We start from the raw sequence: 14,505 nt of genomic DNA, 5'->3' as shown, positions 1-14,505 counted from the left end.
AAAGGTATATCTATGGGAGCAAGGATTTTTGACAAAATATCACGTGAGACCGATGACCTTTCACCAAGGGAGCTAGAGGTCTGATTTTTTGTATACAGGGATAACTATGGGAACAAAAATGTTTGAAAAAATAACACGTGACTTCAATGACCTTTGACCTCAAATACAATTTAATGCCCATAAATCAGTAGCCACAAGGGTGATATCCTTCATATTTGGTAGGATGGTAGACCTTATGATGTAACATCTTGTGCATTGTTCAATATGTGCATTTATAATTCTAGTCTACCCAATAGACCTAGAGGTCTGATGAATGGTACAGAGGGATAACTATTCTAGATCCAATTATGCAATTTCCTGTGTCCATTAATTATACGCATATCTAATTCTGAGCAAGCGTCTGATTTTTTTTTGTAAATAGGGGCAAGTATGGAAGGAAAACTATTTGATAAAATATCAAATGACCAGGTTTATTTTGACCTTGATTTCTCAAAAGTCAATAAATCAGTAACTACAAGTGTTATACCGTTTGTATTTGGTAGGATAGGTTACGTTATAGTCCCGCATCCTTTACATCACCAATTATGCACATATCTAATTTTGAGCTAGCCAATAAACGTAGTGATCTGATTTTTGGTGGAAAGGGATATCAATGGGAACAAACCTTTTCTGCAAAAAAGACAAGTGATCAAGATGACCTTTTACCTCATTAACGATCTTCAACTTCTTTTACCCACTTACATTGTTCGGGCCCCGACATCGCTGCTTGCAGCTATATTTTCTCTTCTTTCCTTTATCAACACCTTTCAGATCCTGCCAATCACTCAGTGTTATGTCATTTGGCTTGAGTTCTATTATGTACTCACTACTATCTAACACAAGATTGTAACGTTTTTCTTCATTTACTTATGCTTAACTGCATTAATACCTTTCAGGTCTTTCAAATCGCTCAGTGATAACATTTGCGCTATATGTCCCTATATTTACTCAAAGTTTTGGCTTTTTTCATTACCCATGGTTTTCTCCTCTCTTATACTGATATCACCAACTGGCAGATCATGCTTATCCACAGTTCTGTTTATAGTACATTTGAAAACCAATGACTACACCAATTTAGACATTAAATGTTGTTTAGAGGAGTTTACTTCGTTCTTTGACACCTTCTAGACCTATAATGGTATTTTCATTTTACTGAATCACATAAATACTACGGGATGGCTAGTAAGGATTTTGTAAGTTCAATATTATTCATTTCTGTTTATCTGTAGCAACTTTTCAACTGGTTATCGGATTTCGCTTTTCCCGAAAAGTGTTTCAGTTTTAATATGCAGTGAAATTCCAGGTAACTTCAGCCTTGGGAGTTTCCAGTTGAAGTTAAGTACACAAATCATTCCCTATACCTTCTGCTAAAAACTCTTGTAAATTATGGGAAAGGTACATATATATGGGATAGAAATTTTTGCTTTTGCTCACCCTTGTGCCAAGTGAAACAAATGGCATCGAACTTTCCTCACATATCATTATGATTGTGTTTATGGTATCTAAAGGATCTTTATGATGCCGCTGTGCGGCGACTGGGTTCAGTACAATCTGTTTCCAGCGTATTTGTAGCATAATGTGTAATCTTTATCATTGCTTCCCTGTCTTTGTGCCAAATAAATTTCTCACATCTCTTACTTCATTCGGCTTTGGATTCAAAGATTTTGAAAGTTCAAGATCATTTGTCGCCATTTTAAAGTGAGTCAAAATTATTTATCAGACATGCCAAACTGTGACTGCATAGCTCCCAACTACCTTAAGTACTTCAGGTATGGAGATCTGCATAGATATGGTGACTATATAGTTACTGAGCACTGAGTCTGTCTGTGGGAGACTTACATAATTTTTAACCACCTTTGGCCAGGTCGAACCAGTCAGAAGCTGTTTAAACCTTGCAGGTATTTTGAAAGGGGATACATCCATCAAGGAATGTAATACTCAACGTACACTTGCGACAGGGTAAACGACAAAAACAACAATAATGTTGCCTGTCAATAGGTAGAGCCACTGGCTGATATTGGCTAATCAAGACTACAGATAGACACGCGCTCTCAGAGGTTTACTCACCCATTGCTTTACTCTTTACTTCGTAGATGAACGAGTACGTTGATTGGCCCTCTTGGAAATTTGTAACGTCGGCAAACAGATCTTGCAAGGTGATGGCCACCCCAACAACTCCTTCCAACTTACCACCCTCTAATATTGGAAGAGCCACCGTAGTTATCAAACCTGTAGAACACAAGAAATGATTACATCATGATCGTGCATTATATTTATGGACACCATCGCTTCCATAGAACTACCACAGTATTTGGTCATCGAAAGTGCATTGCTATTCGTGGACGATTTAACTGCATAGGTAGATGGCACTCTGTACATTAATTTCAAGAAGACAATACTTTTTTGAATATCATTTGTCTTTTCAAAGTGTATAATACCCAATGGACTGTGTTATATTTGTATGTTGGTAGTAAAGGGGTGAAAATTTTTATTGTGTGTTTAAATAACACTCTTCCCTAGTGAGCATTCTCTGTCAATAATTGAACGGGCTATAATTTTATTTTCGTACCATAAAGAATACACATAAATATGCTTTGAAAAAATGGGAACTATGACGTTGGAACAAAACACAAAATGATATCACAAATTTGGTGTAACCTATACATTTTCGTCCTAAATACGATTGCGATTGTCACTCGAAAGGTCAAGAACATTGAGCTCACGTTAAGCTAGAGTGTAATTAAACATCATCCTAAGATTGGAGGACGTTTGTATGTATTTATCATAGAAGTTATCCTCAGACAAGCTCTGACTAACCGTGACCATAGGACGAACCTGAAGTTCTGTAGGTGGGTCACACTTTTCAGTTTCTGACAACATCAATGTTTTTTTACCCTTGTCTACAAACAGTTTGTTTGCTTATTCTTACCTACCTATACCAGATGCGGCTTGGTGCGGTACCGAGAATACTGGTTTGTCAGTGATAACCCCTGTTGAGAAGAAGTTGTAGTAGGATGCCATCTCAGCTCGAAGGTTATTTGGGTTGGTAACTTTGGTGAATCTGCCAACCTTGAAGCAAAATATCATACATAGTATACGCATACGTATTTGTAACTTTATTCGAGCAAATACACATTTTAAACAGAAAAGCAATCTATGGGAACGTTTGAAGGCTTAGTTGAGTTGAGATTGCACCATTTAGGATACCAAATCACCTGCCTAGGAATAACCTAAACTAATAAGAATGATGTAAATAAGGATCATTTACTGTGTACAAGTCATCTGTTAGTTATACGCCGTGCAGGTAAACTGTATGGCAGTGAATTGGCGAACGTTTTAAGAAACATCTTCTGACAGTTACTTTATTTTCTTGATTTCAGATGTAGTATAGCTTTATTGGAACTTCTTGGGAGGCACAAAAAAGTCAAATTTACTACTTTATCTTCGTGCGAAAATAAATGACTGCATGCAAAAATGAAACAAAACGATATAAAGCATGGAAAATGTGTCAACTTTCTTCACTTTTATTGATATTAATTATCGATTTTAAAAATCAACAAACTAAAACAATAAAAACGTGACTTACAATACTATACTGCTTACACTAATTCTTGTAAATGTGCATAAAATATAGACAAAAAGCGCATACATGTATACTTTCATGAGACCTTTCAGATGATATGAGGCCGGTTTTTCTATGACAAATAACGACAGGAATGCTCCATTTGTAACGTTTTGTTCTGGGAAACCCTCAAGAATAAGCACCGGTTTCATATAATAACCATATGACTTATGAACATTCATACGTGAATGATATTCCATGATACATTTTACATATTAAGACAGACCCTTTGAATCAAACTGTCTCTGATCGACACAAATTTGGTAAAATATTGCAATTTTGTAGCGAAATTAAGCAACGCTGATACTTACTTTAATTTCTCCAGCACTCGTGTTTCTAGGAATGTCAAAATCAGTACCATCCTGTTTCGCCATTGCTTCAAGAAGTTCCTCGTCCAATTCTGTAATTCATTTAGACAAAGTGGCAATCCAAGAAATATAGCAGTATGTAAAAGTGATGTCTTATATACAAAACAGTCTCTGGTTTTGATTAATATCTAGAGTCATTGTGCTGACCAAATTCATATTCTTGTCTATAATGTGTGTGTTACTGCATGTAACTGCTTATTGTGTCCCTATGTAAATCCCTATGTAAATTCCAGTGATAGTTTTTTCACCAATGCTTAAAAAGAAATTTGAATATAGAGATTTTTATTGATTTGCTTATCAGCTGAACGGCAAACAGAGAGCGCGTGATCACTACCTCACCACCATGGGCTCATAACTTTAACCTTTGATGGTATTTTTACTAATTGTGCGCCATAAAAATCACATTTCTTTATTCTCTCCCGCATGTGTTTGAATAAGGAGTGATTTTTTCTCAAAAATGTGAGCACAATGTTATTGTTCGCAGGAATAATATGAATTTCTCTTGAACATTGTTGACAAATTGAACACTGAGATTTTCGATATTATTCTATAAGTTAAACAAGAAACTGCACTTTACAGACAGAAGAACATCACTTGAACTTAAATCAATATGTAACAGCTAATTGAGCTCAGCTGACGTCATCATTTATAGACTTCTATATCTTATGGGAGAAGAACCTTTCCTAAAAACACTGTTCCAAACGTTATTTCTCAAAACGTGTTCATGTCGATGACAGTAGGCATTACAGTATCGTTTCAACCTTGAGACAACTGTTTACAATTTTTTACTCTTCAAAAAATCAAGAGACAATTCCTCAAGTTATCTTCTGTGGCGAGTCTCTATTTGTGACATAGTGTCATGTCATTATTATTAATGAGCTGTCATTACTATTCATGAGGGCATGTATATCTGTCTTGGCCCACGTGTACTCAAGTCAGTCTCCAGCTTAGCATCACTCTATGTACGTAGCCTAGTGCTTAGTGTAATAAAGTAGCATCTTAAATTATTGTACTTGCTGCTTCCAGTCGTCTTTACATCCCTTCAACATTGGAATACCAGCCTTGCTGGCCCTGACACGCTACCACGTAACCGACAATACCATCATAACCTCGGTTATATCACATTGGTGCCAACTTAATGAGATTCTAACTCATATTATCAAGACGGACTTGGAGGAAATCTGGTTGTAACAAAGCTTAACCTGTAAGTACTTTAAGATACTTATAAGCGTGTGTGAGACACGCTTGGAACTTTAACAAATAACTGTGTGCTACTTAAAGCTGAGAGACTCGGAACGAATGCTTCTATAGCTTTTGTAATCTGACATTGCTACAAGCAGCAAGTTTTACTGCTGAAAGAAACGGGAAAACTTTGGAAAGTGCTATCTGCAGTGGAGAGATTGTTGTCCTGTATATGTATTGGTGTGTGCCAGCATAGCAGAGTCTCCGGTCCACTGAGATAGTCTAGCAGAACTGAATTTGCTGATCAACTTAATACTGGTTCAGACGTTGCCGTGTGTACGGAGCTAATAAACCAAAGACGGGAAGTTGGACTGTTAGCACTGTCAAGGACAAGACATCTAGCGGAAAAGTCAACCATCGCCAGTAGAAGACCAGTTCACAGTCAACGGTGGACAATTAAGAAGACAAAAGAACTTTTGTGTGAAGTGAACTTAATTGAACTTTGCCGTGGACACTGTCATTAAAGCAACCGGACTTGCTTTTCATGACTTTTGAATTTCTGGAAAATTTCTGTGTGCAGGAAATTTTCACAATCTTTTTGTTTCAGTGTTTAATTAATCTTTCAGTATACGCGGGAAGACACACCCTGTTGACGCAAAAGACTGTAAGTACTAATATAAACACCTATTGAAACAAAATCTTAAAGATCTAAAGATAGCTTGTTTTTCTGGGGTGAACGCCCCTTAACTAAGTACCAGTGTAAATCGTACGACAGGAAATCTGCATTTCTGTGATTGTGCACTTGTGTATCTTTTCATTAGCGGCAAAAAACAAAGATAAGAAGCCATGGGAAATACTAGCATTCAATTAAGAAATTCACACTAGCTGGGTGGGGTCTTATGTCTAATAGTGATACTAAAGTAAGTTTTCCAGTATGTCAGAAGTCCAAGACAAAACGAAAGTTAAGAGAGAGCCTAATGATGATTATGGCGCAACTTGTGGTTTAAATGGAAAAGATTTAAATGAAAACCTCTTGCACCAAAAAGAAATTCTTCAGCTCAAATCGAATTTGTATACACAAGAGCGGGCAAATCACAAGAAGCGTATAGAATTGGAATGGATGCGTATAAACGCAGAAAAAGAAAAACGCGAGCAAGAAAAAGAAAAGAGAAAAACAGGAATCGTAGGCAGAAAGAGAACAGCTGGTGCTCGATTTGAAAATGAAAGAACTTGAGCTAAAAGCAAAGGAAAGTTTGCATGACGCGGATCGTGAGTTCAATGATTGGACTGCTAAACTCCCTCAATTTAAAGAAGATGATAATGTTGACACACATTTTCGTACATTCGAGAGGCTAGCTCGAACGTATAGTTGGCCTGAGAGGATTTGGCCAAAGAAATTAGCTCCGACTCTCGTCGGCAAGGCCCAGGAAACATATTCTATGTTGAAAGAAGACGAAGCGCCGGATTATGATAAGGTCAAGGTGGCCATACCTAGGAAATATGAGCTCACCAGAGAGTCATGCAGAGTTAAATTTAGAGCTTGCAAACATACAGATGAAGAGACATATTGTTGCCGATATTGTTATGATATTGTTGCCGATACTTTTGACCGCTGGATGGAAACAAGTGGGATTCCGTCCTTAAGAGGTGACGAAAAGTATGAACGGGTATGTGAACTATTTATAATCGAGCAATTAGTTGAGGGCGTGCCCAACGAATGCAAACATGGATGAAGGAAAGGGATCCGAAAACTACAAGGAGTGGTAAAACTTGGTGAGATATATTAATCTGCTCATTCTGGCGCTGCTAGCGATCAGACTGAGCGGAAGTGGGGTTTCAAAAGTTTTAACAATAAAATAAGCAGCAAAAGGATGAGGAAAAGAAGTCTGATAACTCGTCGCAGAGCGGTGATAGTCAGGTGGCTTAGCAACAGAAAACAGAAAGATCGTTACACTGATGACAAAAGTGCCAAATTTGCTACAGAGGTTCACATATGTGTGTAGATCAAAATTAGCTATTGCTCCAAAAATTTGGGCCACCGGAAAGGCTCGATGACGTCATACATTCAAAATGGCCGCCATTATATTGCTTAAAAATGGTAAAATACGGTTTATTCAGCCAGTTTTCAATATTCTTTTGAATAAACTGACACAAACATTCTCAATTACAAATAAAACATTGAATTGACGCAAATTAATTATAATGATGACGTCATAACGCCAAAATGTGGTAAAACACTGTTTATTAAGCCTGTTTTCAGCATTTTAACACCTGAACTGAAATTTACACCCCAAATTACAGACAAAACATATAATTGATGCAAATTAATTATTGAGATGACGTCATAAACCAAAATGGCAACCGAAAATTACAAAATGGCCCATTATGAAGTTCACTGTGCTTGGTACAATAGCCCATTTACGGAAAAAAATAATAGTTCAAAGTTTATGTACAATTTGTATTCCATAAACTCAAAATAAAAGATAAATATACTAAACTTAGTCAATAAGTTCAACACAAGTAACAAACTCTTATGAGATTATTTATTATTAAACAATGGTCTGTGTTTGAAAAATCGAATCGATATAAAGGAAATGAAGGCAATTTCACACACTGGTTCTACCTTTGCTTGTGATACGGTATAGTGACTAGATCAATATGGTTTCTCTTGAATGGTTTTATATTCCTACATGCTCAGTTTGATGGTAGCCATTGTTCAACAAAGAGAGATGCTAAGACCATTATGTTGTGGTCTGATTGTTGCGTGAATTATTGCTCAGACCGTTCATTTGTACGTTGCTTGTGTTTGAATTTTACTTGAAGGAGGATATTTTGTGTGTTTCTTCCTTTATACGTTATTATAGGTTTTCTGGAAAACATGCACTGCATAAAAACACTATAATACTTACTGTATTAGCATGGATTATTGCCTGTATTTTAGCTGAAGAGTGCATATACAGATGAATACAGTCACGAATACATAGTTTGTATTCAGCAAGCCTATATTCATGTGGATTCATGTGTATTCACGTGTATTATTCTATAATACAGGCAACTGATTAATGTGGATTTATCTGTATTATTGCGTTTTCATGCAGTGATTGCCAGCATTTAATCGCCCCTCAATCTTTTCCAGTTTCTAATCATATTGTTTGATTAGGCTGGTCTTGATGAGGTTGTGCTGACAAGTTTTTGTTACATCATTGCTCTTATTTGTTGATGAAGGATGGCTGACGTTTTGTTACATTAACTTCTTTTTTGATGCTAGCTATGTCTTTCTTTTTGTTATCTCGTAATTCTGAGTAATTCACCTTTAATGAAGCATTTGAAAGTTGGTGGCAGATAAATATCGTCAGATAATTTTGTGTGGGTTTTAAAATCGAGCCATCTCTCTCGATTGCGTCTCTGACATTTGAAGACTACAAGATCAAGGTATGAGATTTTGTCGATAGAATAATCGCAATAATACCAATCCATAATCCAATAACACTAGGTCAGAATTCGTAAGACAATAGTTGTAAACAAAGACACAAAACAGCACAGAACAGACAGTAAATAGACGGTACACAAACAAAGTCAAATTCATGAAAGAAAGATATGTGGACCTCTGGCCAAAAGACCAAGAATTGATGTCAGGTGTTTCGAAAATAGTAAGCGCATCCTGCTTTTTTTTTATTGATTCTCACTAGTTAATGTAGCTTTTGTGTCCCTGGCATATGTAAGTCGTCTTTGGACGATTGGTTTTATGACAAAGTCTAGAAATTCCGAGATTTGGTTTATTGGGCTCGAGCAGCCATTTCTATTGAGACGTTGGATGATGATTGTTCCTTCTGCTTGGGTTTTGTGTATTTTTGGCAGGAAATACTATCGTGGTGTACAAATTATTCTACTGATGGGAATGGGGAAACTGTAAATCATCTCGTCAATGATCTTCTTGTCGTAGATAAATGATTTCATATACAATATCCACTGTATAGTTATGTCGCCAAGTGTAATAGTGTACATTTCGCAGCTGTCTATAACTTTCTTTAATGTCATTTGTCGTATTCACAATTACTATGCCTCTTCGTTTATTGATGGGTTTTATTGAGATTTGTTTGGTTTTAGACGGATTGTTCAGAGCAGTCTTTTTTGCTAGAATCATGTTCTCTCTGATGTGGGTTGCGAATGGAATTTTCTCTATCGATCCAAGTTGCTTCGAGAGAGTTTTACAATTTTTGGTTTTCCCGCTGTTATTAATGTCGAACATGGACTTATCTTAGAACAGATGATTGACTGATTGATTGATTCTTTCTCATGACATTGCACAATCTTGTGATGCGAATAAATTTGTTGATATCTCATACGACAATTTTTCTGTATAAGCACTTCGGAGTGGGAATAAATTTCAAGCCTTTGCTTAATGCTTTTATTGCAACATTTGTTAAGGTTTGATTTGCAAGATTGCTGATGAATCTGAGAATCTTTCTGAGTTCTTGTCTTTGTTAACCTTCCATTTCTGTTTATGTTCTTCCTGGCTTTTTATGTTTTTTGGTTCCATAGAGCAAAACGAGACCAAAAACGAAAAGCAGAGACGTTTTTCATAAAATTCACGAAAGCTGAAAAAGGCAAGCTAAGCTACCTTCAAAAGGCAAAAAAGTATTCTCTTTGTTCATAAAAGCCTGACCAAACGATCTTTTTGGCCAGCACATCCTCCAAAAGAAAACTACTGTAGCACAAAACTATGTGTCTATCACCACATATCGAGACACAAAAAAATAAGAAAATTCAGCAACGGAAAAAGGCTTCTCGGGAGAACATGACTAAAATCACAAACATAAAAACCATTTTTCAGGGACCAAGGTCGCATGACCAGGGTCAAGGCATGATTTATTCACCGGTTTCTCGCCATGTTTTTCGTTATCATGAAATCACACTACTACTGATCTACTCACTGCACAACTTTAAAAAGTAGTAGAATCGATGCGTAAAGTTGCCTTCATTTCCTTGATATTGATTCAGTTTTTAAGGCAACGGCCATTGTTAAATAATCAATAATTTCATGATAGTTTGTGACTTGTGTTGAGCTTATTGGCTAAGTTTTAGTTCATTCATCACTTATTTTGAGTTTATGGATCATCAAGACAAATTGTACATTACCTTTAAACTATCATTTTGTCATTGTACTAAGCATAGTGAACTTCATAATAGGCCATTTTGTAATTTCGGTTGCTCTTTTTGTTTTATGACGTCATCACAATAATTAATTTGCCTCAATTATATGTGTTGTCTGTAATGTGGGGTGTAAATTTCAGTTCAGGCACTATAAAGCTGAAAACAGGCTTAATTAACAGTAAGCTTAGGCCCATTTGAACATTATCAGACTATATTAGGCTATGGGGATAATTTGAATTTGGTCGGCCATTTTGGCTTTATGACGTCATCATGATAATTGATTTGCATCAATTTTATGTTGTAGGCCTATTTGTAATTTGGGATGTTTGTGTAAGTTTATTCAAAAACAGTAAAAAACTGGCTGAATAAACCGTATTTTACCATTTTTAAGCAATAGAATGGCGGCCATTTTGGATTTATGACATCATGAATCCTTTTCGGTGGCCCAAATTGTTGGAGCAGTACTTAATTTTAATCTACACATATATGCAAACATCTGCAGCAAATTTGGCACTTTTATCATTCGTGTAACGATATTTTTGCTAAGCCTCCTGACTATGAGAAGTCAAAGCCCTCAGCTGCATTTTACACTGGGGGAAAACTGGTCATTTGGCAAGTGTCCCAAACAAAAGTCTGATAAAATGCAGGTTCAGCAAAGACAAAGGTCGTTGGCCATGTCAGAAGTCAGGCCGACAAAGGCTACGATATTTTGGCTGAATTTGGTAATGAGTATCTACTTGGGAGAAATACTTACTTCGGGTGTTGAGATGGGAAACCAGTAAGTATTCAGAGGAACACGGGTTGTTGTCAAACCGTGATAAAGCCAGAGGTCGTACAACAATCTAACTATTTGCCTGGAGAGACTTTCAATATTAGTTTTGCAGACGAAACAGTGCACAAGGCGCCTGTTGTCAAAGCCCACATCGAAAGTGAAATTTTCACTGGACCTTACGTATTGAGGTATGGAAAGGTATACCCAAGGACGTTCTGCTTGGTGAGGACGCTCTTGCCTTGCAGAATCGCCGTGCGTTAGTGGTCACAAGATGTTAAAAGAAAGCGCAGGATGAGCGCCAGGCTATAGTTAAGCAAAATGAGGCGTCTGTCGTGAGAGCAATACCTGTTGAGGAATTGCCGACTCTCAGTGAAGCGGAACAAAGTGATGATAACCCTGATGAGGAAGTGGAATCATCTGACGAAAGTACCAGCGCTTCATAACACATTAACACGGTCAATGAAATCCAAGACTCTGGGTAAATGGGTCATGTGACGAACACGATGATTCGCTGGGTATCTCTAGATTGTTCGATGAGGACAATTCAAAAAATGTGAAGCGGATGATGTAAACAGTGGGAGTGAGTGTAATGATACCTCCTATGATGCATCAGCCCTTGATGAGCCGTTCGATGAGCCTTCATCAGATCTGAGTGACATCAATGGTGACAAGGAAAGTGATGATGTTACTTGTAAAGTGTCAAAGAATATGTCCACTTGATTAACCCTTACAGCGCCGTGTCGATGTATACATCGACAGCTCACTTCTGGGTTCCACGCCACGTCGATGTAGACATCGACAAGCTTTATCGCTCAATAATGCCTAACTCAGCAACTTGTTGCCTAACTAAACTCACTGACTATCCTATCCTTACCCTTTGAACCCACTTCAGTACCATATAAGGACTAAAATAATGAAATCATCTAGCTTAAATATGGACATTTCCGGTAATTTATGCAACCTTTCTGCTTAAGCGGTCACTCATTTTTATCCCGCATATTTAATTAGGTCGCTCTGATTGCTCACGCGTACGTCCCAAGTGGGATGCATTTTGCACTCTGTTACAAGCCATGTATGTGGAAGACAGTGATTATTTTGTCAGTGTATCTCCTAGTTAGTGATAAAAACGGTGGATATAAGGTTTTTTAAGACAATATATACGGAGAATGGAGAGTTTGGTGATCATCAGTCGAATGTGATTTTGAAGTGGAGTGACGATCCATAATGGCGGCTACAGCAGATCTTGCTGAACGCAGTGGTGAACGCTCCAGACGGTGCTCTGTGATCAAAGTCTTGTAAGTTAAAACACTTTATATGGAGACTTTTGTTCGGATTTTCATCAAATTTCAATCGAACTTGTTAATTTTCGAGTGATTGATGCTCAAGAACCCAATATTTCTGTGAAGAAAACTTTGATGTTACATTGTGTGCTCTGTCCGACATGGGAGACAGCCATAGTGGTCACTGAGTTGTGTACGTTTCATAGGGAGACTGAAGTGAAGAACTCGCGATAGATTTCCAACGTACATAACACATTGTTTGATCGAAATAAATCATGTATGAACTTGTACCGCCAATATCTTGAAGCTTCTTTCAATTTTGTGGGCAACTTTTGTTGCACTCTCGTCAGAAGACATGATCATTCTTTTGAACATTTGACTGAAGATCGATCCTGACATGATGGGGCCAAGCCTTCAGACCCAAAAGCTGGAATTTTCGGGCTTTAACTGATTGTAGCTGGTTGCAAAACTGAATTTTATTGATCAAAAATCGTAACGATGCATTGTTGTCTTCAACTTTCAATCTTACATTGTTTGTGTATTAACAATCATCCACCATGCCATAGCTAGATATTGCTGCATTTTCCCAGTGATTACATGCATGTACCATATGGTAAGATGGAAGCAGATTGTCTGTGTATTCAAATTAATTGTTTGTGTTTACATGTCATGCAAACAACTGTGATTATTTTCAGACTTTTATGACACATAGCATGCACAACAAAAACAGAAAATACACTTGATTTCAAACATATTCAAATATAATGAGTATACACAAAGATTTTTCTGTGTATTTTGCATTGGTGGTAATGCACGACTTTCTCTTTCCACTAAAACAAACAAAGGAAATGAACAAACAAACATAAGTAACATATGAATATTGGGCAACGCCATATCCTATAGTTTTCAAAATATATTTGTTACATTGTATTAAAAAACATTTCCGCATTTGTGTTCCTATATAGAGAGAAGGGAGCATTTATATTACTTACAAATGCCAATACTTGTTTGTTTGTTTGTTTGTTTACTGTTTACATCGATGATAAATCTGTAAAAATTTTTACCTGAACTTTCGTCTTTACACAACGAGAAAATGTTAAGAATATTTCAAGTTTTTGAGCAATAAGATATATTTTCAGAATGTTTTAATCATTTTCATTGAATTTTGAACCAAAAATGTGCACTTTTACCCCGATATTCCACCCTAAATGTGTTCAATCAAACATGTAAATTATACTGAGAGCTTGGTAATTTCTTAGGTGTAAAATTCGTTTGGGTTATTGTGGGTTCTTCATGAATAAAATGAACTGCATGTGTCAAAAGAAGCCTAGCATCTTGACTTGTTGGGTTCAAAATGTCCTTGGCCAGTGGGGTGGGATGCATATAAAGTCTATGGCACTTTGAGGGTTAAAATGTCAGCAGGAATATGCTGAAATATTCAGGTTAGATCGGGATAAGTTAAGACAACTTCAATCGGCCGATCCTACTCTTGCAAAGCTGCGAGAGCATGCAGATGCAAATCAATCATCGGAAAATCAGACTGGAGTTTTCTGGCATGAGAAATTATTGTATTGCAAGTGGATTTCTTCTCATAAGGTGTGTGAAGTTAAACAAATTGTAATTCCGGCAGAATACCGTAATGCATTGCTAAGAGTGTCAAATGACATACCTCTGTCAGGACCCCTTGGCATTGAAAAGACTAAACAAAGGCTGCTACAATGCTATCACTGTCCCAGTATTTTCAAGGATGTTGCAGAATACAGTAGTCCATATTAAAAAAATGCAAAACGGAGAGCATCTGAGAAAGCTCCTCTTGTTTCGATGCCTATTATAAATATACCGTTCGAGTTAATCGCAATGGATATTGTGGGTCCCTTGAAAAGAACTCGACGTGAAATAAGTTTATTTTAGTCATTGTGGATTATGCAACTCAGTATCCCGAGGCCTTGGCTATGCCAGACCAGGAAGCTGAAACTGTTGCGATGGCATTGATCGTATGGGACTACCTGGTGAAATTTTGACAGACCAGGGTACAAACTTCATGTCGCGTCTTATGACTGATATGTGTGCTAAGTTGAAGATCTCAAA

At 37.0% G+C, this 14,505-nt stretch overlaps 2 protein-coding genes across 2 annotated transcripts in view; both read right to left on the bottom strand.

Annotated features, from left to right (window-relative positions):
* Nucleotides 1-14,505, bottom strand: part of LOC139132056 (VWFA and cache domain-containing protein 1-like) — a 236,752-nt gene that overhangs the window by 25,019 nt on the left and 197,228 nt on the right. The gene's annotated exons all lie outside the window — the stretch shown is intronic.
* LOC139143286 (VWFA and cache domain-containing protein 1-like) overlaps nucleotides 1-14,505 on the bottom strand; it is a 29,503-nt gene that overhangs the window by 2,049 nt on the left and 12,949 nt on the right. Inside the window, exons 7-9 of the mRNA XM_070713487.1 lie at nucleotides 3,973-4,061; nucleotides 2,973-3,108; nucleotides 2,107-2,268 (exon numbers count right to left, since the gene is read on the bottom strand). Coding sequence (XP_070569588.1) covers nucleotides 2,107-2,268; nucleotides 2,973-3,108; nucleotides 3,973-4,061 — 387 coding nt within the window. The remainder of the gene's footprint in view (nucleotides 1-2,106; nucleotides 2,269-2,972; nucleotides 3,109-3,972; nucleotides 4,062-14,505) is intronic.

The sequence above is a fragment of the Ptychodera flava genome, chromosome 1 (assembly GCF_041260155.1).
Source record: "Ptychodera flava strain L36383 chromosome 1, AS_Pfla_20210202, whole genome shotgun sequence".
NCBI classification, from domain to species: Eukaryota; Metazoa; Hemichordata; class Enteropneusta; family Ptychoderidae; genus Ptychodera; species Ptychodera flava.
This window is presented reverse-complemented; position numbering and strand designations above follow the sequence as displayed.